Below are 26,384 nucleotides of genomic sequence, written 5' to 3'. Positions count from 1 at the left end.
GTCCAAGACACTAAACAGGATGTAAACCAATGGTACTTCAATAAAGAAAATTAACATCTACATATACTACATTAAGTGACTATAAAAGGCCAATTCTGTACTTCACCAAACAATTGTCCCCTTTTACCTGACTTACCCAACTCCTTCCTCTCCCCCTTCCCTTCTGGTAACCACTAGTTGGCTTATAGTGTAAAATTCTCACTTTTTAAAATGAAAGAACTTAGCATCTTTGTATTGATTCAAACACAGTGGGCCCTGATCATGTGTCACAATATGTTTTCATCAGAGCTTAGGATAGCCCAATCTCTCAAAAGGGAGTTGGTACATGATGTGCCCAAGAAAAGTCAGCAGATTAGTCATGGCAAAGAGGGCAACTCAACTCTTTTTTTCAAAATAATGAAGTATATATTATTCATTCTACTTAAAATTTCAGAGTAACCCTTTGGGAGAAATGAAAGGTCAGTCACACCTCATTCTCTCCTTAGGGTTGTCTGACCCTTCAGTGGGCTCCCGCCCCCAAGAATATAATTCAAAGTTAGGATGAGGAAAGGGTACCCCAACCTCAGATACAGTAGCGATTTCCCAATCATTTAGCAGCAATCAGTGTTCTCACTGGATACCCTGGACTATGGTGTTTCTACCTCCAGGAAAACTTTGCCCCCTGCCTGTGACGTATGTCGTCTTACGGGGCCATCTCCAGGTGACTTCTGCCCGCCAAGAGGGGATAACCCTGCAGGGTGCACTGGCTAAGGTTACCCAGAGCTTGTTCCTCACTCCTGAGGTATGCCCTGACATTCATGCTCTGACAGGATTTGCCAACCTTGAAGAAAACCCAGGGAAGCTGGATCTAACATCTCAAATACCTGTTCCACGTGTGAGTTAATGAATCTTCAACAGTCTATCAACATCATTCAAACTAATGGACTCAAGTTTTCAAGGATGCAAAACCCAAATAAAATCTGACAGTTTTTCTGTTAGAACTTGAAAAATGGAACCATTAAGGGATTTGCACACATGCCTCAAAATCAAATCCATTCTTTTCAGCGACTGCTGCCATTTTTCCATTTTCCGCTTTGCCCAGTGTAAAATCCTACTTTTTTGAACTTTTATTTATAAAGAACTCTTTTGTCTAAGTGAGGAATATCAAAGTCAAAGAGAACTAAACAGGATAATTAAAATTTAGGTCAGCTGGTACTTCAGCCCCACCATTTATCTCACAGAGTTAGAGATACCCTTGAAGGTTTAGTAAAGACCATCATTCAAAATTTCTTTTGCCTTGCTACTTTACAAAAAAAAAGATAAAAGGAAGGATTTTTTTTTGAGTAGTGGGTGAGAGGGAATATTTATAATCTATTCATCCAAATAAGACATATAAATAATACAGTTTATTACTGGATGGGATGGGATTGAATTGGCTTCAGTTTATATCACATACGCTGTTAAGTAAACAAAATTTGGAGTCCAGCTCCTGGGTTCCAGGCTGAGTTCTAGCATGTATTTACTGTGTGATTTTGGACAAGTGATCTCACCTGTCTGAGTAGGTATTAGAGTCCCTACTCAGTCAGGTTACAGAAGATATAAAGAATACGCATTGCTTCCACAGCACTTTGCCCCCACCCCTCAAACTGAGTACTCTGCCATTAGTGATTCCTACAGCTCAGAAGCACAGTGGCCAAAACTTGAGTATCCTGTCCCCAGAGGTCCTGGAACTCAGTGCCACCCTCAGAAACCTGTATGACAGCACACTCCCATGCCTTAAGAAGGAACATATTGAACATTAGGGTACATGTATGGATGCTGGAGAAAATAATTGCTATGAATGGAAAAACCCCAATGCAATGAGTTCTGGGGAAAATTTGATAGAGGACCTGAAATTTTCTACTCCCCAGGTACTGCTGCTTGACGGGTTATCTGAGCTGGTCATGGATCTCTCAAGAGTCAAAACTAAGAATTAAGCTAAATCTCTAAAGGTAGTTAGCAATTCCATGTAATTACTAAATCAATTATTAATTAATAAAGTATCACAAGCATCCAGCTCTGTTGTATTCCAGTAAAGTGTAGTGAATCTCTTCATAATTTCATTTAGCAGCATAATTATGGCAACCCATAAAATGAAAGAATTATTTATAGTACTCAGTGTTTAGAAAAAATGAAAGCAAGCACTGGGTTTTCTTGTTAATCTCTATTCCTTGAATAATCGCCAAAAATATGTTGATTTTATAGTCCTATAACAACTCCTACAGTTCAGATTTAGAATTCTAAGATTCACATTAAGCCAACTGTCCTATATTTTTATAGGTAACACTGCCGTCCCCTACACAGGTAAGGGCCAAAATAATCCATCACTGGTATGTGGACACAAAATTCTGGGGTCATTTATTTCTAGGAAATATGAAATTGTTGTCTTGGGCCTTTCTCTTTTATATAGGGTTTCTTTAGAAGAACCATTCAGAAAAATCTCCATCCGTCTTATTCCTGTAAATATGAAGGAAAATGTGTCATAGACAAAGTCACACGAAATCAGTGCCAGGAATGTCGCTTTAAAAAATGCATCTATGTTGGCATGGCAACAGATTGTAAGTAATCTTCTTTTGCTTTATATTCAAGGAGTTTTGATTGGGGAAAGGTTTGGTTCTAGGAGATCAACCAGGCAGGAAAGAAAGCAGAGGACAGAGGAAAGACTCCTTGCTTTCCCACTGACCACTCATTCCCAGCCATTGCTAGGTGTCCCACTCTCTTTTTATCTGCTCCTGACTCTCAAGGCATCCAAATGATGGGTGAGGGAAAACAGTTCAATTATCCCTCTCCTGCTTGCAAGACTGTTAGCAATACTCTATATGCAACAAAGATTACAAATGAGAGGTCTGGCCCATTTGCCTGGAGAGGCTATAATTTTACACACAGCATTCATGCGGTGAGAGCCTGGTGGATGAGTCCTAATATTTTTTTCAAAAGCAGAGACAGGAATTCATTCTGTGGGCATTTTTAGAGACGGGGCACTGGCAGAAAACATCGCGTTCAGAAATTTCTGAAGAATGTGAAGTTGAGTGCTATTACATGAGTCATTCTGCAGTTGGTTGTTTGTTATATTTTTAGCCATAAAAACATTCCGAGCAGAAGTTGGCCTACCCAGATTTCCCAGTGCCACAGCATATGGTGGTGAGATTAGCCCTCTGGGTCTCTTCTCCCGACACTGTGCAGGGGATTTACACCCATCACTTTAATTAATCTAGTAATAAAGTAAGAATGGTATTGTTCTGAATGCAGGTGCCCCCTTCTGCACGCATCAGTGTTAATTATTTCCACTGGCATGGTTTTGCACATCAGTGAAGGATTCTGACTTTTAGTTAAAACAGAAAGAAGAAAAGGAGGGGGGGAAAAGGCAGTGAGAATTTTCATCATGGAAGAAGAGATAGGACTCGTGTGTATGTGGTAAACAGGGTTCTCTTAGCTGGAACAGAAAAACCTGGGCAATGTCCTGCTTTGCCCATTAAAGAAGACAGGATGGGGGATCTTTTAAAAGGAGGTTAACTTGGAAATCCTAGGTTAATCCCCACCTCTGCAGGGGTGTGTTCTTTATCTTTTAAAGGATTTTAGCCCTTTCAACAATATGCCTGATAAGAATAGGTGAAAATGATTGACTTACAACCAGATTCTTGTTGCTCTGTGTCCCTGTAATGAACTGTTACTATGAATATACATTTCACTGTCTTGTTGAGAAATTAAAGATATGAGTGTTTTTGAGGTGCAAATAACTCACTATTCATCTAGACAGTAGAAATAAATTGTAAGTGACCCTTAGTTGTTCATGCAATGTTATAAAATCTCAGGTTTTATAATCAGAAAAATTGTTGGAGTCCCAGATCTGCCACTTACTAGCTATGTGACCCTCTGACTTGAACTCACGTTCCCCATCTGCAAAATGCTGGCCCACCTTGAAGGTCATTCTCAGGATTAAATTAGATAATACATATCGCCTGGTCAAAGCCAGGCACCCCAGCACAGTGGAAGCATTTCTGCCCTTGCCAAATAATAAATATAATGATAGAAGTGCTTGGCTGTCATTAACATCCACTTAAACAGTTCCTGTTAATAAGTGAACCAAAATGAGTAGCCAGGGCTTTTCATTTCCCCCACATTTGTCAGCACTCACATGACTTGAAGATCCAATCCAAAATCTATGATCATTACTTGGTTTGTGGATTACCTGAGCACCTTGGTTCTCTTCCTACTGCTATGTTTGCTTTTTTTCTTTTCCTACAAGGCTAGACCTTCATCAAGAAATGGCCTTAGGACAATGATGTTGTAGGACTAGACTCATGAGTCCTTGGTCCAGGGTCTTGTCTTGGCTCTGCCAGGAACTTACTGTGTTACTTTAGGCAAATCACAACCTCTCTAGATTAGCTTCCTCCTCTGTGAGAGGAAGGAGTTGGGCTCAATCACATCTAAGATTCCTCTCACTCCTCAGTATAAAACACAAGCCTTTCTGTTCCGCTGATAGTTATCAAGATTGGTGAAATGCTTTGGGTTTTGCAATTTAACCACTGAATTCAGATTTCTTATTGCCTGTTCTCCTTAATTCCTTTGTACATAAATGATAAAAGCCATGGATCTACATCCTGAGCACTGCTGATGCAGTATCACTGTGAAAAAGGGTGTTATTGATCCCATTTACACAGGAAAGCTCAAAGAGCCTAAGCCACTTACCGGAGGTCACACAGCTAGAATGTGGTGGTGTCGTGATTCAGAGCCAGTTTCTCTAGATTCCAAAGCCTGGGCTCCTTAACTGCCAGAAGTACCTGTGAATCCAAAAGAGGCCCAGCCACATGGACAGCCCTTAAGGGGCAAACAAAGAGTCGGGGCCCTTTTTCCTCTGAGGAAATGATCACTAGCCTCCCATTGCTGCTCCAGAACTTTTCTTTAACCTGAAATTCTTCTTACTAAGAGCCTTTTGGCGGGGGAGGGAAGGAGCAGAAACCCTGAGTGAAGTCAGGTGATTGTCCAGACAGACATATCTGTGAACCTGTGGGGATGTAATGTTACTTCTCCCTGCTTCATTTTCATGTCGGGCCACCTACTATGCAGTGGGGATGCCCAGTCACCCCACTGCCCTGGAGCTTGGTGCTGAAAGCTGGCTCGGCTCTGGGAGTTGAGTGCTTGGACTCAGCTTGGACAATGGCGAGTCAATGACAGCTTCCTGACAAGGGGTCACGCCCAGCAGGACCAGATAGCCACCTGTGCATCAGTGGTTCCATCCCTGTGGCTCCAGGATGTGGCATCTGCTGAGTGTCTGGAGTAGCTGTGTGTATTCTCTCACTTTCTTCCTCTCCCAGTGGTACTGGATGACAGCAAGCGGCTGGCGAAGAGGAAGCTGATCGAGGAGAACCGAGAGAAGAGGCGGCGGGAAGAGCTGCAGAAATCCATCGGGCACAAACCAGAGCCCACAGATGAGGAGTGGGAGCTCATCAAAACTGTCACGGAAGCCCATGTGGCCACCAATGCCCAAGGCAGCCACTGGAAGCAGAAACGGAAATTCCTGGTAAGGCTGCCTGCCTGTGGAGTGGGGGGTGGGGTGAGGGGCCAGCTCTGCCTTAATTCATTCAGTCCTCACAACCCCAGGATGCTGATGTTTTTGCCCAATTTTACTGATGGGGAAACTGCAGCTCTGACAGGTCAGGTACCTTGCAAAGCTGGGATTTGACTCCATCTCTTTCTGAGAGTAAAGGCCACACACTGACCACATACTGCTTATGAGTCACTGAATTCTAAAGCAGTTTCAAAGGCCACATTCTCTGATTTTACGGTAGTAAGTTCAGCCTTGGATCAACTAACTAATAAAATTCTTTACCTGCTAGCTTTCCGTTTTTGTAGCCATTTCCTCCCTCATATTCCCAATTTTGCACATACTTAGTCCCCTAAACTTGCTTCAACATATCCAGTTAAGAATAACCCCGACAATTAATGAAGTATCCTCCATCTCAAATGTGTTCTTAGAAGTCAATAGAAGTCACAATGTTTAGCTTAAAAGAAATGATTTAGAGTCCATAAATGCAATAGGAATGGGGAGCAGCGATGGGGGTGGTATGTAGAGAAAATAGGTCTTTCCATACCCTTGGACCTTCTATATTTGATGTTTTCATGAAAACTAACAGTTATACAGGTCCCGCCCATCCTCAGAGACAGTACAGTTAAGCCCTGTGTTTCAGCCAGTTTACATATTTACACATACTCCTTGCAGGATGATGACTCCAATGGAGAGTATTTATTCTCAGAGTAAAAATTTCACTCTTGAGTGGTGAGTTATTCTTGTAAGGACATTAAGAATCCTCAGATGATGGGTGCGTGGTGGTGGGTGTGGTGTGGTAACATACATCTGAAGAAGTGTGATCTTAAGCCTCTGAATCATACACAGCATTGTATACCAATGTTACCTCAACTTAAAAAAAAAGAATCTTTTGCTTAAATACATCTTGGCTACATGGTATCCCTGCCCTGAGTAGACTTCTACACATTAGGACCCATCTCTCATGTGGCTGCTACTCCTTTTTCTTTGTTTGCAACACTGCTCACACATATTGTTTCATTTATTTTTATATGATGATGGCCTGTTTTGTTCCAAAAAGAATTTGAGGCAGTCTATTATGTTAATAATAGTATAAAAATATATCATAAAGGATTAAAAATTATATGTTGTCATAAAAGCTAGACGTATTCATTTATCTGGAATGGTAAGTAACTTACTCCCCAAAAGGAGCTTCTTTATCATTTTTCACTCTAAAATCAGGACTCAAGTCAGAAACAGAGATGGGTGGTTTGCGTTGGGTTTCAAGTTTATATTTGGGTCTGAGAAAATGATAGTCATGGGCAAATAAATTTTTGCAAAAGCCAGACAGATTTTCTAAAGCCATTCCTTAAAATTACTGCCAAAATCATTTAAATCATATAATTTTCTAGTTTTGTCCTATCCGCTCAAATCTCTGATGGTCTAAAAGTGCCCAATTTAACCACCAATTTGGATGTGATGACACTGATGATGAGACATAGATGTAGGCTGAGGAGGAATAAGGAGCATCAGATGCCAAACAAGGATGGGTGTTGAAACATTTGGTTTGGAGCAAACCCCAAACCAGCCCCAATATTGCCATTGATGTGGTGTTATTATTCTGCTCTCTTATTTCACCAAAAAGGTAGTATCAAATGTGACCACAGAAGCAGGGCAGGTCTGCTCTGCTTTCCCCCTGGCAGAGCTCTGGCTGATCGCACACATTGTCAATCAGGATAGCCTCAGGAAAGGAAGGTGAGCAGAAGGGTCAGGTGACATGTGTGATTTGGCTATGTACAGTCTATGTGGGCAAGTCAAGGATAAGTGCAATCAAGTCAGGAAGACTTCTGTCACCCAAAGTCAGAAGGCAGGGTGGTTGAGTAATGTTGTGCATGGAGATCGAACCAGACAGTGCTGCCTCTTCCTTTTTAATTATGTGATTTGTGGAAAGTCACTTCACAGCTCTCAGGCTGTTATCTTTTTTTTTTTAAGATTTATTTATTTATTTATGGAGTACAGGCCAGAGGTGTAGTGGGTGAGAGGATTCACCAGAGACAGAGTGGGCAACAGAACAGGCAGATTGACCGAAGTACACTGCTGAGGGGAGCAGCAGGCAAGTCAGGAGAGGTCTGCTGCGTCATGTGGGTTGCTCCCTGGCTGGGAATCGAACTCGTGCTGCAATGGCTGCGGACAGCTTCATAGGTTGCGTCTTAACCCCTTGCACCACCCAGGCTGTTATCTTTCTGCCCTTGCCAAATAGTAAGTATAATGATAGAAGTGCTTGACTGTCATTAACATCCACTTATATAGTTACTGTTTGAATCATCCCTGCCAACATCATCTTTACCATCTAGTCCCTGCTCATCCCAGGAAAAGGGAGAGTCTCGTAATGTCCCAGGGTCCAGGGATTTCTCAGTACCTCTTGTCTGGGTCTTCCTGACTATTTTGGCAAAGGTGAGAAAAGACACCCTACGAACAAGCAGAGGAAGGGAAGTCTCACTGAGCCCCAGGTCACACTGCATGTGCCCGATCTTCAGGTTCAAGCCCAGGAGTTCTCAGGTCCAAGCCAGTCACTTGTAAAGAGCTCAGCCAGCAGCATTTCCCACTCACCATGAACAATACAGGTGAAGCAAAGCACAAAGCCAGTTATTACAATTTTTTAACAACCAGGCTCCTCTAGCGCTGAGCTGGGGTTGAAGCTCGTACCTGCACATGTCTGCATCTCTTCTTTTGCACCTCTCCCTCTACCCCCACCCCACAGCCCCAGAGGAGCCACTTTGGATTTCTAACTGTCCCCCACTCTCATCCAATGTATCAGAAACCCATCTTTGGCTCCTGGGGTATATCTCAAATCCTTCTACTTCTCTCCTTTCTGCTGCCGCCCCTGTAGTCCAGCCCACTCCAGCTCCCACCCAGATCACTGCTGTTGCCTGCGTGTTTCTTCCTTTGGCTCCCTACACTCCCTCTCTGCATAATAATCAATCTCCTCAAGCTGTTCCTCTGTTTAAAAGGTGCCAGACTGCATTTAGAATAAGCCCATCTCCTCTCTGTAGCCCACAAAAACCAACATCACCAGACCCTTGCCCACTTTCCATCCTTGATCTCATGCCATCTCTGGGATCTAGGGATATGGGTCTGTCTCTAGCCCAGGACTTTGCACTGGTTTTTCCCTCTGCTTTAAATGTTCTACCTCTCGCTCTCTAGAAGACTGTCTCCTCGACGTTCGTCAAGTCATAGCTCCCCCATCACTTCTCCAAGAATTCTTGGCTGTGCCCCAACTCCCAGTCTCCATGTTACTATCATGTCACCTCCAGTCTTATCACAAACTGAACTGAGTGTATTATTATTTATTGTCTACCTTCCCTCACTAAAATGAAAGATCCTTGAGGATACATTGCTCATTGCTGATACCTCCCCATCTGGAAGAAGACCTGGCCTTTTGTAGATACACAATTAAGCTCTGCCCAGAATTGTTCCTCCCCCTCCCTGCCCCAGTCACTGCCTATTCCCCACCCATATTTCTGCCTCAGTGATTGCTTCTAGAACCGGTGACCTCCCCAAAGCCATGGGAGGTGTGCCCTCCTCACACCACACCCCAAAATGATTTTTTTAATATAGGAAAAAACATTTTAAAACAAGACCAGTTTAGTACATGCGTCTAGACACATTTATTTGCTTACTTACCCGGTAAGCATTCTGTCCTCAACCATTTGGCCCAATGCCTTGTAGACAGTAGACGAATATATGTGCGTATTATTCCCCCTACCTTGAGAAGTTCATATCTTATTTATTTATATACCTGCATTACTTCAATAAAAAAAGTGATGGAAAAAATGCTAAAATGCCATGAGCAATAGACATGGGCCACCACGAGTGTTCAAATACAATAGACATCATGGCAAACTGAGGTCATCCAGGAAGACCTCACAGAGAGAGCATGTGAATGGTGTGGAATGTAGACAGAAGAAAGACAGAAGAAGGGACTTGGGAGAAAGATAAAGTCAGGCGGGAAGGCAGCCCTGAAACAGAAAAACACGAGGCGGATTAAGGAGGTGACATAAGATCAGCCAGGCTGACTCCAAAAGTCCATGACGGACAGATAAAGAGGAAGACAGCCAGAATGAGAGTTGGAAGTACTCTCATCCTAAAGAAATTTGATCTATGGAGGCAAAAAGCCAGCCAGTGCACACTGGGGATTCCATAAGCCAAAGATATCATCAGTATGGAAGCCTGATCCCCTATGTGTAAGTGCACATGGGTGTGTGCAAGCAAAAGTACTTCAAGGAGCAGATTATAGGGCTAAAAGCTATATTACAATATCTTATAGATCCAACTAAAGTAAAATATCTGTACTTTTCTTTATCTTCCAAATATTTTTAGCAAATGACCTGTCATCCTTATAGGTAAAAATCTTCAGGGAAGTTACAAACTAGATTGCATTGCTCAACCTTAATTTTTCATCCTTGATGTGTTAACCTGAGTTGGTCATGGAAGATTTTCTACCATCTACAATTCATTATCACAATAAACCTTAATAATGTAAAAAGAGAATTTTGCTTTGTATATGGCTTTATTCTAGCAATTAAATTTGCCATTTACCACCCAAAGATTTAAAAGTAAATTTTTTCTACCCTACTTATTTTTCCACAGAAAACTTGTAAAGGTGTTACATTTGGAGTTTTTATTTTAATTAAAGTTGCCATATTTCTTTGTGTAATTTCCTCCTTTTCAAACCTTTAGAGATAACACAGGTGGTGATTCAAATACCCCACAGCTTGAAGAGAATTTTTTTTTTAATTTTTCAGTTCCACGAACATGGCATGAAACATTATATAAATTTAAGTGTTATTTGGATCCATTCATATTGTAATATGAGTGTCACTGTAGCAATATTTATCACCTGATATCATTATAGAACAGTATTACTGTCTGTTCATTATTATGCATTAGATCTCTATGACTAATTTACTACTTGTTATAAATTTGTACCCTTTAACACATTTAAACTTATCCCCCCAATCCTCTGATAATTATTTTACTCTTTTTCATGGGTTTGACTTTTTTAGATTCCACATAGAAGTAATATCATACAGTACTTGTCTTTCTCTTGTTTACCATAATATTCAAAGTCCATCATGTTGTCACAATGACAGGATTTCCTACTTTCTCATGGTTGAATAATATCCCATTATAAATATATACCATGTCTTCTGTATCCATTCATCCATCAATGGGCATTTGGGTGTCTTCCACATCTTGGCTATTGTGAATAATGTTGTAATGAACTTGGGAGTACAAATATCTGTCCAAATCATTTCCTTTAGGCATACACCCAGAAGTAGAATTGCTGCATTGTATGGCAGATCTATTTTTAATATTTTGAGGAACCTCCATACTGTTTTCCATACTGGTTGTACTAATTTACATTCCTGCCAATAGGGTATAAGAATTCCCTTCTTGCCCCATCCTCCCCATCACCTGTTGTCTTCTGTCCCCTGATGCGAGCCATTATAACAGATGTGAGGTGCTAGCACACTGTGGTTTTGATTTGCATATCCCTGATGATTAGTGATGTTGAGCATCTGTTCATGTGCCTGTGGCTATTTTGATGTTCTCTTTGGAATGAATGAAAATTAACATCAATATTAACCCACTGAAATTTCAAAGAAAGCTGAATACCATTTGAATACAATCAGATTAGGTATGTCTGTGGTCAGTGAGAAGATGCTTGTATTCAACCAAGACAAAACCCTGTTATTACAATTTTTTTCTAAAAAATGTGCACCCTGCTGATGTGTATTTATGTATCTATGCCTGTGTGTGTGTGTAAAGCTCTACTTTTTCAGTGTAGGCCAACATTCCTTTCATGAGTTGATCTTTTTGAGTTAGTTCTACTTTAATCACAGTGTTGTAGACAAGGCAAGCTAGATGAGCTTCATTTTCAAGGTGAGAAGAATTATAAAGACCAGCAAGAAGACCTGAAGGATATAAGGGGTAGCAGTGCCCAAAGGAGGAACTGATGTATCTTCTCCCCTAGTTTAATCTATGTGAGAACCACAGTGAGACAGAGAGAGAAGGAAGCTATTCATGCAATTATTCCATCAGTTCTGGAAAGTCAGCAGAACAGTAGTCTCCCATGGGTTAGCCATGCCAACGGTTGCCCCAAAACATCATCACTGGTATGAAAACATGACAGAAACCAGGTTTTTTTTCCTTCCACTCAATACCCGCAAAACAAACAATAAAAAGTCAAATAAAATAAACTGAATAACCTACTGGATAATCCAAGAAAGGTCAATGTTGCCAGAGCTTCTTATGTAATATACTTAAAAATCCTCCCCTAGCTGTAATCACGACTCCTGCTACACCCCTGGGGGACTCAGGCTGCTCCTGTTGCTTTTGGTGCCCCGGCAATAAGAGAGTAAAAGAATCATCCTTTACTTTTCTCTGTGCTGAATATTAGCTGTGAGCAGTGATGGGAGAGATGGGGAAAGAAATGGGTGGCTGGGTCACTCTAAGCTGGAGGTGGCTCTGGGAACTTGTCAGAAATGCATATTCTCAGGCTTCTCCCCTGACCTCTTGAATCAGAAACAAAAGGGGTGGAGTCCAGCAAGCAGTTGATTCTGGGTGCACAGGAAGTTGAGGAACCCTGACATTATACCAAAGCCTGTCATTGGCAGTGCCCTCACCTCCCTGAAATGAGGGATTCAGTCTTTCTTGACTAGTTCACAATGTCAGTTCCTCCTGCTCACCTCTGCTCAACCTCCCAAACCTCCTAACCTCTGGGTGCCTTGTCCTGTCTGTTCAAAGGCACAGGTGGCTCTAAACAAAGTGGCCACCACAGGGCAGGACCAAAGTCTCTGATCCCCTTGGTTGCATTCATAGTCCAGCAAGACTACTGGAGAGGTTGCGAGGGGAGGGTTAAGAAAATGAGAGGGAGTGAGTGGGCTCTGGAAAGACTGCAGTCTGGAGTCTGGGCCACCAGGGTCCCTGTCCCAAGCTCAGGGGCTTGCTCTCAACTTCCCTGAGCCCTTGCTTGCTCATCTGCCACCTGAGATTTTGTGAAAACTACCTCATATAGTGCACATGAAGGGGCTGGCTTACTTGTAGGCCATCGATAAATGGTAGTGGTGGTTATCACAGTAAGAAAGGGGAGTGAAAGGACCACTCCTGGCAGGAAGCACTGATGACAACAGGAATGCACCTGAAGTCACATCATGCAGGTCACTGAATACGAGGCAGTGTTCCTTAATGGCTCCAGTGGACACTGGGGAGCCTAACATGAGTCCAGCCACCTGGCAGGGGTACAGGAAAATGCTTGCTAAAATGCCAGTTCTGCACCATGCGGTCCTTGGAGGGGACCAGGAATCTGCATTTCTAACAGGCCCCCAAGTGACACCTCTGCTGCCACATCACCCTTTGAGCAGCAAGACCATGAATTGTTCTTTAGCTAGTAACCTGTGCAAACTACCCTGAGGCCAAACACGAGTAAATTTATTGCTGTGTCCTCAAGTTTGCCAAGTTTGCAGAGCTCAGTTTCCTGTAAGCAGCCTAAAGATCATCCCCCCAGCCTGAGAGACCTCCTCCAACTGGAGTCCGTAGGGCAGGGGGGAACTTCCCGTCTCTGCTGCTGGGGCAGAAGCAAGAGCAAATCTGCTGGGCTGTTTTCCAGGGCTCCCCCATCTCACCCCACTGTCATGGCCCACTCTGTGCCTGCCTCCCACACAGACACACCAGAATGTGCATGCACTGAAAATGCCACCCAGAGCCCCTAGAATTCACATCCTCTGGCACAGTGAACCCCTTTGTATATTCAGAGGCAGAATCCTAATTCTTACTGTTTCCCCTTCCCTCCCTCTTTCTCTCTCTCTTACTCTCTTTCTGCAGCAACAGCTCTGCAGAGATTCTCACCGAGTGGGGGGGAAGCTATTAAAATGATGGCCAAGACATAGATCCTTGTCAGAGAAATTAATGATGTGAAAACTGTTGTTTGTTCATAAAGGATGTGAAAACCAGAAACTCTGGGTTCAGAAGAGACTTTCTGCCGTCTGAGGATTTGATGAATAAAGATCCCGTCAATGTATTGATTTCAATCTTTCTTGCTTCTTCTTAGCCAGAAGACATTGGACAAGCACCAATAGTAAACGCCCCAGAGGGTGGAAAGGTCGACTTGGAAGCCTTCAGCCATTTCACAAAAATCATCACACCAGCAATTACCAGAGTGGTGGATTTTGCCAAAAAGTTGCCTATGTTTTGTGAGGTGAGGAAATTGTTTTTCCTTCTGCATTATTTTCACTACATTTTCATCAACTTGCAGAAATACTAGGCATTGTTTATAGTTTCATATTAATACCTATATGAAAGCAATGTCAGTACAAAATGAAAATACACTGTTTTATCTTTATTTCCCATCTTTATTTCAGTCAGCATTCATTAGCTTGTCCACATGAGGTCGATAAAGATCCCAGCCATCCACCTGACCCCAGACATGGGGAAGTAATGACAAGACTTCCATTCACTCTGCACCTATGATGTCCTAGTTATCAGGCCCAAAGTTGGCCCACCTTAAATCAATCCCTATAACAGACCTGCGGGGTGGTTTTTATTAACCTTGCTCTATATCTGGAAAATATTAAGATCAAAAAGATTGAGTTGATTTATCCAAACGTGAGGCCATGGTTTGAATCTAAGTACATATTTTTTTCCACTACATATCCCACAAGTTGGCTGTGTGATTATTTCTTAACCTTCAAAAATATGTTAAATGACCTTCTCAGAGCTAGGCTCTTTTTTTTTCTTTGTAATACATTTTTTGTTAATGAGGTATCGTTATTTTACATGCATCTTTGTTTTTTCACAAAGCTCTTAAAAGCCCCTAAATTCTGTCTTTTTCCTCTTTTTCCTCTAAATTCACTCTTCCCTGCACCATTATCAGAACACCCTGAAGAGCTTACCCATGGGGGCTCACAGGTTTTCCTTTGGGGATTCTTCACTCCTAACTCAGGAGTTCTGCCATGTGGCAGCTGAGAGCAGGGGCTCTGCAGTCAGTTGCATGGACAAGAATCCTAGACACCAACCACTAAAAGATACTGCAGTTAAAGGAAGCTCAAAACCAGATCCACCACCAGCAACAAACACACCATGGGCTTATGTCTGTGGCAAGGGTCATGGGTCCCCGAGAACTTTTCAAGCTTAGCCTATAGCAAGCGTCCCTTTCCAAGTTTGCCTCCCAAGTTTAAGCTAGCTTCAAAGTCATGATTCCATCTCTCTTTCATCCCTGATATTTTATTGTCTCCAAACTATACACAGAGAGAGAGAGAGAGAGAGAGAGAGACAGCAGAGATGCTTGTTTCCAGTTCTATAGCCTGCTGGAGACTTTCAACTTTTCATGCTCTCTTTGGAACCCCAAAGAGGGAAATGCACTGTGTAGGCCACTGAGCTATGTATGCAGTGGGCTGAGACCCTAGGTGAGCAGAGAGTTATTGCTAGAAGCAGCTTGATGCATTGTGCTCCCAGTGCAATTTCTGCTAAGATCCCTGCCAACCCACTACCCCAAGCTGGTAGACACCCAGGCAAAACCAAGACTCGCTACTGGCAGAGCTGCCAGAAATACACATACAAAGCACATTAGAGTGTAGGGAACTGTTGTCTTTGCCAGTCAACCTGAGTGACACTCTCCTGAGGAGACAATAAGAGTCTGTGGGTGGATCCCCGCGTCTCTCCCTGTCATGTCCATCACGGAGTTTTCTCACAATGAAAGTATTTTGGCAGGTGACTAGGAGACTATTTGCTCACATGTTGAAATAACCTCACCAGGATCCTATAAATTCCTCTTAAAGGAAGACATCTGGCCTAGTTTTGAAGCCGTTGGTGATCCCTGACAAATGCTTACTCAGCTTTTATTTCAATTTGAACTAATCAATGGTAAATTTTTAAAAGAAAACTTCTAATTTATCTATAATCAGACTCTGCCCAAGTTTGCACACTTGGATTTTTTTAATAAATGCTTTTTTTAATAAATGGTTTGATCTGATTAATACGTTCTCATTGCTGTTCTATGCCAGGGTTCCCAAGAGTAGGGCCCCACCAGCCACAGGATATCCCCTGGGAACCTAGATCACAGAAATTCGAAGGGTGTGGCAGCAATGATCTTTCAATAAACCTTTGAGAGGCCCTGAGGAATCAGCACCCTGGGCATTAAAGCAGCCTCCACCCACTCCCGCTGGTTCTATATCTTACCTGTGGGAAGATCTATCCAAACTTGGATTTGCTAATTTCTACCATACTTTTGGGCTAGGAATACAAAGATATATACTTGAAGAGTACAGTACACATTAGAACATAACAAAAGCAATCGGTGTCATTTTTTTTTAATGAGCCCACGGTGAAAATTCACTCATATAGATTCTAGAACCAAATACGAGATGACTTTTATTCTGTAGAAGTCAAGTAATTTGAAATTAAATGGTATGGTTGCTAGGTTGGGCTAGTAAAAATATACAATACCCAGTGTTTTAAATGTAATTCCTTAGAATTGCTCACAGTTTTATATAACCTAGACTACACAAGTCCAGTGTTGCCAAAAAGTGTTTCCCAAAAGAATCTGTATCTGCCTTGATAGAAGAGAGAGAAATTATGTGTAAATTCCATAGTCATTATTGATGGAAACTTAGTCATATCCCAAGTACTTCCAAAGATTGTGTTATTTTTTTCCTTCTCTTGGCTCTAACACTCCCCAAACATTCATGTGACAAACACCAACACCCCCCACCTCCAGCCCTTTACTCAACCTTTCACTCCTGGATTCCCACATCTGTAGTATTGCTGTGAAGATTAAATAAGGTAACAGGGGCCTCCCCGGTGGCGCAGCGGTTGAGCGCTGGGTTGCGAAGCTGCTCGCAGCCTCTGCAGCGCCAGTTCGATCCCCGGCTGCTCCCCGGCCACTAGAGGAGGGTCCCACATGGCGCGCAGACCTCTCCTGCCGCCCGCTGCTCCCCTCAGCAGTGTACTTCGGTCCTTCTGCCTGCTCTGCTCCCCACTCTGGCTCTGGTGAATTCTCTCACCCTCCCGCGCTTCTGACTGTACCCAGTGCTTGTATAAACAAAACAAACAAACAAACAAATAAATAAATAAATAAATAAAACATGCCTCTATTTAAAAAAAAAAAAATTAAATAAATAAATAAATAAGGTAACATATGTGAACCTTAACACAATGCCCAATTAATAAAAAAATAGCCATTAACTAATAATATTCTTTCACACTGTTTTGCTAGTGGCATTTATTTAAACATTCTCCTCCTTCAGGGGAAAAAAACTGATATTTTTTATTATTTTGCTTGCAAAGTCTTTATTTTTTAAGTATTCTTGATGTTATCACGTTATCATAAATCCTGGTTAACAAGTCAACCAAATGAGCTAAAAATGAGATTGCAAACCTGGCGGAAAGATCCAGGGTGTGAAGTAATTCTGGAGCCTGAGATACTTAGAACAAAACTCTAGCCCCAGGAGGTCTGAACACCATTCTCACCTTTGCCTCTAACTCACTTGATGGCCTTCGGCATCCAGCCTTTATATCTCTGAGCCTCCTGGGTCACATCAATAGCAACCTTCTAATTCTGTGCCTTTTTAAGAGACTCAGAGAACAAATTTTGCTTTAAAACAAAGAGAAGCACAGTTGTCAGCTAAATGGTAGAGTGAACTATTGAGAAATAGAGCAACAAGACAAAAATGACTGACATTCGTCTGTTCTTTGCTGACGTGGGCTGGTCCTTTTCAGCTGCCATGTGAAGACCAGATAATCCTCCTCAAAGGCTGCTGCATGGAGATCATGTCCCTTCGTGCTGCTGTGCGTTATGACCCCGAAAGTGAGACTTTAACCCTGAATGGGGAAATGGCAGTGACACGGGGCCAGCTGAAAAACGGGGGTCTTGGGGTCGTGTCAGACGCCATCTTTGACCTGGGCATGTCTCTTTCTTCTTTCAACCTCGATGACACTGAAGTAGCTCTTCTTCAGGCTGTCCTGCTGATGTCCTCAGGTGAGTATGCCCAGACGGGGCCTCCAAAGAGCCTTTGCTTGTTTGGCTAGTTCAAATCACTTGATGAGTTTTCAGTCCGCCTTTAACTTCAGAATCACAGCTCAGTCTCCTTCAGTGAGTAATTGGGGGTTTACCAATGAACTGGGTAACTGAAGGCAGGTGTCAGGTCCCAGGGTGGTGAGATGAAGCCTAGGAATCAAAGGAGCCATCTTAAGGAGATGTTCCATCTTAAGACACTACTTAGCCTGCCACATGGTAGCTCACCAACCCTCCTCCTGGTTTTGTGTATACAGAATACGAATAAGAGTGTCCACCAATTCTGTGTGAAGTTCTGTGTGAAGAAATCATAAGTGAGAGCTAGCACTTGTCCCTGGGTTAACAATTTAAGTTCAGTTATTTATTGCTAAATAGCACAACTCCCCAGCCCAAAACTTAGGGACTTAAAATACCCAAGGTGACTGGGGTTGGAACTGAGACATCAAACACAGCTGCAGGCTGCTCTCCATGCAGCCTTATCTCTGGCAGAGGAGTTGCCCTTCTTACATGGCTGTTGTATTCTAAAGGAAATATTCCAAGCACACAAAAGCAGAAGTTGCAGCTGTCCACTTTTAAGTCATATAGCATCATGTCTACCACATTGTATTGGTCCAAACAAGTCCCAGATTCAAGAGTCCACTTCAACATGGGTGGAATGGAAAAGGATGTACAGGCATATTTAACCCGTCATCACTCATTATCCAGACCTCTAACTCTCATCATTGAAGAATAGATAATAATGCTGACACTGTTTTCTTCAGGGGTCATGTCATAATAAATGCAAAACACATCGCTTTCTTGAAGGAAAGCTAGTCTTTAACTAGAAGGTGCTTTCAAAGTCGTCTCTGCATTTTCAGAGGACCCCATATTTAGCTGCAGTTCAACACTTGTCACTCTGCTCCACAGCCATCTGCCTAACTTGCCCATCGCTCTCATTGTGGGGGTGATGCCAATATGTAGCTATCACTTGTCATATGTGAAGAGTCCTGTAATATTTCTCTGCTTCTGATAGTATTAATAGAAATGTCCAGGGTATTAGGGTGGGTGAAGAAGTGTAAAAAGGACATGGAGTCTGCCTTGCGGTTGTCGGCAGTGACAGCCTCAGAAGGATTAGAGAATTGGGAGAATCATCCAGTAAGGCATTTGATGGGGTTTGTGTCTCACTCAGTTTTTGCTGCTAAGCCCTATTGTTTTGTTTAGCATTTCAGTTACAGAGTCTCTTGGTCTTGTCTTCAAAAATCTTTTTCACAAGTTGCTACTACTCTGTTCCTTGGTTCTGTACTGATAAGCAGAGAGGAACTTTGTCTTAAGGAGTTAAAAGCAGTTTACTTCAACTTGAACCACATCAACATGTTCACCCATCTTCTATGGCCACCTTGTCTTTAGCTCTCATCAAAGAACAGAGTTTTGATGCCATAAAAGGGGGAAGACAGAGGAAGTGAGCGATCTATGGACAGCTGCATCCCCTGTCAAGGAAATCACACAGTAAAAATGCACCAGTTGTAACTTGAGCTGAACAGGGGATTTCCTATATTTTATTTATACTCAGAAGGGTGAATTGAAACATTTTCCCTTATCCTTCCTTTCAGATCAAGTAGAACCCTCTTTAGATTTTTATCAATACAGATACTTTAATAATGGACACTGGACAGCACACCTAACTGTGGTGTTCAAGGGTCAACTGTATATACATATATATATTTTCTTTTTTAAGTAACAAAATAAATGGGGTAAATGACTATAAATGCTTGATCACATTAAAGATATGTCATTGACATTTTAAAAAATAAACTAGAAACTGGAACTGTGAGTTCATGTCTTCAGAGCCACTAAAGAAAATCCAGGAGAACTGGGCAAAGGGGTGGTCGTGCTTCCTGGAGCAATGTCAGGAATCCATTCTGGTTTATAAATTACTTTTGTAACTCAAGTGCTGGATGTTCCACAGTCATGCAGCCTTCTTGAGACTTCCCACTACTGTGATCACAGCTGTCTTGACCCCTCCCTCACAGGCGCAAGGATGAGTGGTCCTCCCAGACTTGGGAAGGTTTCTCGGTCCTAGCCTCTTGCTCTATCCCACTGTGACTCTGCACAGGGAGACTCTAGTATGGTTCACATCCTTTTCACTTTTCATTTTAATTCTCCAAAGCACCTCCAATGCAAGGTTGCTACAGGTAACAGTTTCACTAAGTGGGCAAGGGAAGGGAGGGAGTGGTTCACCAAAGCCTCACAAACAACTAAAATGGGATATTCACCTTCTTTGCCTTCATGGGAATTTCTTAACTGTGCATCTGTGGATGCCGCACCTGTGGAGGCAGAAGTGGATGCCATACCTCCTGAAATGTTCCCAGTCTCTCTTCACATCTCCCTGCTCTGTCATATCCCTGTTTCCCCCCCCCCCCAGGGAGTTAGCAGACACTCAAAATCTTCATCTCATCCTGCAGAGTGTTCCAACTCTCTAGTGTGAGTTTTCTCTTCTGTCGCCTAGGAGAGCAGCTCCGACAGTCACACCCAAAGAGGCAATTGTCTACACCAGAGCTATTCATCTGAACAAAGCAACGACTCTCTTCACATAAGTTACATCACTCCCTGACATCTCGGTCCCTGATGCCCCGAGGTCATGTTGCACACATGCTCCTTTCTGGAGTTAAGAAGCTCCCACATCTGCCCACTTCCTGGTCAAGGGCGTGAATCGGACAAGGCAAGCCTTCTCCTCTCCTCCTCTAAATTAACATCCATGCTCTTTCTTCCCCTCAGACCGCCCAGGACTCGCCTGTGTTGAGAGAATAGAGAAATACCAAGATAGTTTCCTGCTGGCCTTTGAACACTATATCAATTACCGAAAACATCATGTGACACACTTTTGGCCAAAACTCCTGATGAAGGTGACAGACCTAAGGATGATTGGCGCCTGCCATGCCAGCCGCTTCCTGCACATGAAGGTGGAATGCCCCACGGAACTCTTCCCCCCATTGTTCTTGGAAGTGTTCGAAGATTAGACAGACTGAATTCATTCCCATAATTCCTATAGCACTGTTGGGTGTCATTTCATTCCATTGCCTAGAGCTCTCTTTTGTTTGTTCTTTCATTTCTTTGTGTTGGGAGGGATTGTCTGGGGGTACAGGGAGGTAGTCCTTGGCATAGACACGGATGAAACCATCCCTTGAATTCGGGTACTTGTAACTATTGTATTTTGTTCTCCCGTCCTTTGATGTGAATACTTGGAAGGTTTTACAGTGGTGGAGGTGGGGTGGGGACAATTATTAATTCACCAGCACCAAGTCATCACCAGCTCCCATCTGTCCCGGGTCAGAGACTCAAGAAAGCAAAATGGCACAGCAGAAGACTAAAGAAGCCTTAATACTGAGATAATATAGTCATCTTGACCCAATCCTGAGTTTTGCAGAGCTAAATGTGGCTCTCCGCTTTCTAGGGAAAAGTTTGAATGAATTTCTACCTACCCATGCAAAAGCATGCTGTTTTCACACTCTTCATTCTCTCCCAGGAGCATAACTTGGAATGTACAGAGATATTTATTCCTGAAAAAGAAGATGTCCTTTCACTGTAATTTTTATAATCCTATGATTTAATTCAAGTTACTCAAGGGTGTAGACAGGTATTTGAGTGAGGCCAAGAAGGAAAACCATTTTCTTCTGCAAGCCCAAAGAAATTAGACATCTTCACCAATGTCATTGATGCAACAGTTTCCCAAAATTCACATAATATTACCTCATCGTAGGAAGCCTTCTTCACAATTTTGACTCAGAAAATTTCCACAGAAATCAAACCCACTGCAGAGTATTGTCACTTTTCAAAGACATCAGATCCACCACATCCCAAACTCCTGAAGTTACGTGTTCTGATGACATCTTTGCTGAGCTGACAACAGAATTCACTGTGGTCCAAATCTTCTAAGAGAGAGAAGAAGGCAAAATTTTGGTCTTGTTCTGGAGGAGAGATGAGTACAGTTGCATTCTGAGCTGCAGGAAATGCAGTGTTCCAAGAGTCCCCTTCACAAATGGATGTTTTGGGGATGCTTCCTTCTCATCTTAGGTCCTCAAGCTTTTTGCTCTACTGGAAAACATTTCCTCTCCCCTTTTCCCATGGACCCTGGGGCTTGACTATCACTAAGCTAAGTCTGGTCTGGTCACTGACCCTCTCTCTTCCTCTTATAGCTTTTCCCTGACAGATATCCAACGGAAGACACTGGCAGACCATGAATACAACCCTTCCCTCTCCTTGCCTGCCCTGCCTCCCCATGACAAATGCTGGAGTCGCTTGTGCCCAGAAAACAAATCGTAATTCCTCATCACTTCAGCGTCAGAAAATGGGCAAAGAATGTACCCAGGCAACTGAATGTATCTTGTTCTTCACTGGCGTAGTAGACATGAGCTATCCCATTGCCTGCCTTTTACTGCCTTACCCTGGAAATATTGGGGGAAAATAAGCCATATCAGTTTGATTGACCTGAAAGCAAAGAAATGAAATTCACTGTGAAAACCAAGTGGGCTAATTTTTTAAGTTTGGTGGGGCCTAACAGACCCAGACATCAGGGTACCTGAATTTTAGTTGGTGCACTGTCAAGTGATAGATCTACGACCTTGGATCTTGGTTTTCTCATGTAGTGAATACATAATGAAATATGAAACCCATCCAACCTTTAATATGTATGAATTTCACGGGAAAGAATCTGGTTCTTTGGACGGTTTCTTTCGTATTCAAATTTCTCTCTGTATTAGACAACAATTATGGCCCTCTTTGTAGGCAAGGAAAGATATTTCGTTCAAAATAAGAATCTAGTCAGCTATTTAGAAGACAGGATGGCCTTGGGAAAAGGAGAGGAACAGCTTTGAGAATCTCAAGTTTGACAGGAAATAACCTATGAGTAAAATCACATGTCTGATGCTCTGAAGTAACTGCACTGCCTTCTGGGGAGAAGGAAACAACATCATCACTGTGGAACTTGCCAGCCAGAGAAAAGAAGTAGGTGAAGAGAGGAAAATTATAAGCACGAAATTCATGAACCTATTGCCTGCTTTGACTTTATCTGCAAACAGATTTTGTTTCTCTTTTTTGGTGGAGATGGGGGTTGTTTTCTGGACAGTCTCTGCTACTCCTTGTTTTGTTAACATCTTGGCTTCCTCTGTTGAGTCTCCTTAGATAACTTCTCTGAAACAAATAGCTTAATTGCCACCAGCACTCCAGAGTTACTCTGAGAAGCTTTGTGTGGGGGGGGTAAATTTTCTTCAGAATAGAATGAGAGGAAGGCAATGGGCAGGGTACAGGAAGGGTTCAGAGTCTCCTGGCACACTAGGCCTTCCAGGGAAAGTTTCCTCAATTTATTTGGTGGAGATTCCTCAGTATATGAGACACCCCCAGATTCCAATGTATGCACACACCTATCTAAAGCCGATTAAGAATGCTTTGGGGATTAACCGTTACTGGGTATTGGCCAAATGGTACAGTATGTCTACAGCAATCCAGCTGACCCCATGTAAATTTCTACTTGATCCTCAGTTTCTTGAAGGATTCCCTTAAACAGGCAAAACAATGACCTGAAAGGAAGGCTGACTATATAGAGGAAAATAAGCCTTAAAATACTTCAGGTTGAAACGAAAGGTTATAAGGACTCAATGGATCATAACCCAGTGGTCAATGCGACCAGCTCATTCCTTTTGTAACTGATTGAGGTATTAGTGCATCTTAAGACTACATCTCATAAAACTCATAAGGAGGAATTTGCTCTTTTTTTTTTTTTTTGACTTTTTTTTCTTATATTGTCCGGACTTTCAAATCAAGTGTGGACCTGATTGAAAGCCCCCACGGGGGATGGGGGGGTGATATCCCAGTAGAGGTGCATACACCCATCCAACTGGGATTCTATTTATATATGACTTAACTTTTAAGGGATGAGTGGTGTGTGTGTGTGTGTGTGTGTGTGTGTGTGTGTGTGTGTGTGTGAGTGTATGTTCGTAACCCTCAAGTGTACTTTGCTCTTCAATATAGATGTGCAGTATTTCCAGAAATAGTGAAAAAAAGTAAGATCCTTTCTTCTTTATGAATCTGCTCAAAATACCACGTGCTGCCTCAGAGCTTTCTCTAGTCAAACGAGCCTCGGTCCTCAATGATGCGCTTGCTGTGTTGAAGCCTCAGCCCAGTGAAAACCCAACCTGTGCCCCAGTGACACCTCGTCCATCTGCAGCGCGGTCAGCAGGGTGGACCGCCAGGCCCGGCTCTGCTCCAACAAGGTCATTCTCATTGCTCTTCCGTGAACAGGTGTGCAAGCCTTGGCCCCTCCTCAACACCGAGCCCCCACCCCACACACACAGACTCAGCCTCCACGGAACTGCTGAGCACCCTCAGCGCATGTCATTCATTGTCAGTGATACATTTTTATTCTATGGAACTCTAACCTATTCGTGTCATATTGACCTTTTGCTGCATGAGTAATAAATTATAAATCAGTCTTATGGTTTTTGAAATGTAGCCAGCATTTGTAAGGCTAAACCTTTTTCATAAACTGAATTTAAGTGAATAACCAAGCCACAGTTCCTCTTCAAAAGGAGAGTGCTTAAAGACCTTGGAATCTCTTTGCCCTTTCCAAAGGCTATGGCATCAGGTTCTAAAATAAGCTCGTAATTTTCCTGTTATTTTAATAATATGGAAATACTAGCCTAGTGTTTCTTTTGATAGTGATAGACTATAATCCATATTTAAATTTTATAGAGAAAAAATTTTATTGTACTGTGATGTAGATATTTATTATCCAGGTAAGGATTTGCCCGGTGTGTATTTTTTACAATTGAAACATTTTACCTTAATCTTTAAAAAAAAAAAAAGTTAAAAACACACACACAAAAAAAAAAAAACCCACAAACTCGGGGGAAAAAAGGTTTGGCCTTATCACAGAATTTTTACTGTGCTGTATAAATGTTTGCAAATGCAAAAAGTGTGCATTTCTAGTGTGTCTCCACATTAATTAATGCCGCCTTCAAGAGCAATATCATGTAGGCAACACGCTGTTTGTGGCTTTCTGTTGCACAGTTAAAGCTGACCCATTTTATGCACAAGACAATCAAATATAAATCTGTCCTTCTCAGGATGCAGATAATACTCATGTAAATTACGGAGCACAGTGTAAGACAAAAGAAGACTTTATTTAATTACACATGTATTGTTGATACAGAAGATATCAGGGCATGAATGAGCTGATATTATGCCACTTCTTTCTTTTGGTTCTTCCTAATTAACCTGATATTTTTCATTTAATTTTTAGAGCCAAATTAATTCTCCATCTTTCTTCAGAAAAAACACTACCCCCCCACACACACACATACATACATACACAATGTCTTCATGCCCTGAAAATCAGAAAAATACTCAACAGGAAACGATTTACAGTCATTGGAAGATTTGTGTTTTGCAAACAGTGTTAAGTGATATTGCTAGATTGGTAATATTTTTTTCAGCCTAAAACTGTTGAAATCTGTGATCAATCTGTTTTAAACTATCCAAAAAGGAAATTTGTATATTTGGAAAAATGGATTTTTACATAGCTTTTGTATGCAGATATTAAATTGTAATTATGAATATAGTGGGCGTAGATAAACTCATAAGCTTCAATTCTAAAAAAGAAAAATGAAAAAAAGAAAAAGCTTATAACAAATATAATTTCCTGACTCTTTCTTTAAATATTATTATTTTCTAAATTGGATTGTCTGCTCTTCTTACCTTTCCTGCTTCCAAGGGGAGGAACACAGGGGTGGAAGGCCATTTGTTTCATAAACATCTACTTGAATAAACAAACTTATTAGGGAGGAGTGCAAGAGAGAGGAGGGATAGGGACTTTAAAGACTGATGCCGACTGATTGGGGGGTGGGGATTACTACTTTGGAAGCAGCCTCAGAGAGATGATAGAAGGAAGCGTTAAGTTTTTATAGCTCAAGAACTATATTCATCTTTTCTCAAAATGTTCCAGAATATTATTCATGGAATTATGCTAACATCAGGAATCAACATATATCTTGGTCCCCATTGTCCTGAACATGTTAGTTAGGACTCTGTGATAAATGACAAAAGGCTAAGGCAGACTGACTTAAGCATAAAAGGAATTTATTGATTGTAATATCTGGAAAGTTCAGAAGTGTGATAGCTTCAGGCATGGCTAGATCTGGGTGTTCATTCAGTATTGTCAGGAAACACCTCTTTTCATTTCTCTGTAGGCTTTGTAGAGATTTCCTTCATGTAAACTTCATGATTACCTAGCCTTTTACCTTATAAAAGCTCCCAGTAGCTCCAAGGTTAGCTTTATAACTCTAAACTTGTGGGGAAAAAGTATCTTTTCCCCAGTAGTGCTGGTTGAAATCCTGCACTTAATCCTAATTGGCCCAGATTGAATCATGTGCCCATTCCTATGCCAATCGCTGTGCTGAGGAGGACAGATATGCTAATTACCTTAATCTTCTGAAAACCTGGAATTGGATGGGAGAAAAGACACATAATTTTTCCCATCTAAACTATGGACTAAGAGTTGAGGCAGGAATCTCACCTGGACTTGGCCAGGACGTGAAACAAATAAGCACTTCGCAAAGGAAATATCTGATTGTGTCCTACCTAGATCTTACCACCAGCTATGATGGAGCAAATATTTATTATTTCCTTGACCTAGATCAGTTCACAGTGTCATTTTCTGAGTCCTCCCATTCTCTATTTGAAAAATTATGTGTAAGTTTTATATTTTCCTCTCCTCTATCTTATAGACCTCTCTCCTCC

The 26,384-nt window shown here is 42.0% G+C and overlaps 1 protein-coding gene across 8 annotated transcripts in view; it reads left to right on the top strand.

The window, feature by feature from the left end:
• The window catches only part of THRB (thyroid hormone receptor beta), a 309,616-nt gene extending 284,392 nt beyond the window's left edge, over positions 1–25,224 (top strand). For all 8 annotated transcript variants that reach the window (XM_054692808.1, XM_054692803.1, XM_054692799.1 and 5 more), the window contains 5 exons: positions 2,429–2,576; positions 5,334–5,539; positions 13,656–13,802; positions 17,321–17,579; positions 20,370–25,224. In XM_054692808.1, coding sequence (XP_054548783.1) covers positions 2,429–2,576; positions 5,334–5,539; positions 13,656–13,802; positions 17,321–17,579; positions 20,370–20,611 — 1,002 coding nt within the window. In that variant the 3' untranslated portion in view covers positions 20,612–25,224. The remainder of the gene's footprint in view (positions 1–2,428; positions 2,577–5,333; positions 5,540–13,655; positions 13,803–17,320; positions 17,580–20,369) is intronic.
• Positions 25,225–26,384: the final 1,160 nt, after the last annotated feature.

The sequence above is a fragment of the Talpa occidentalis genome, unplaced genomic scaffold (genome assembly GCF_014898055.3).
Source record: "Talpa occidentalis isolate TD23 unplaced genomic scaffold, MPIMG_talOcc4v2.1 talOcc4.10, whole genome shotgun sequence".
In the NCBI taxonomy this organism is placed as follows: Eukaryota; Metazoa; Chordata; class Mammalia; order Eulipotyphla; family Talpidae; genus Talpa; species Talpa occidentalis.
This window is presented reverse-complemented; position numbering and strand designations above follow the sequence as displayed.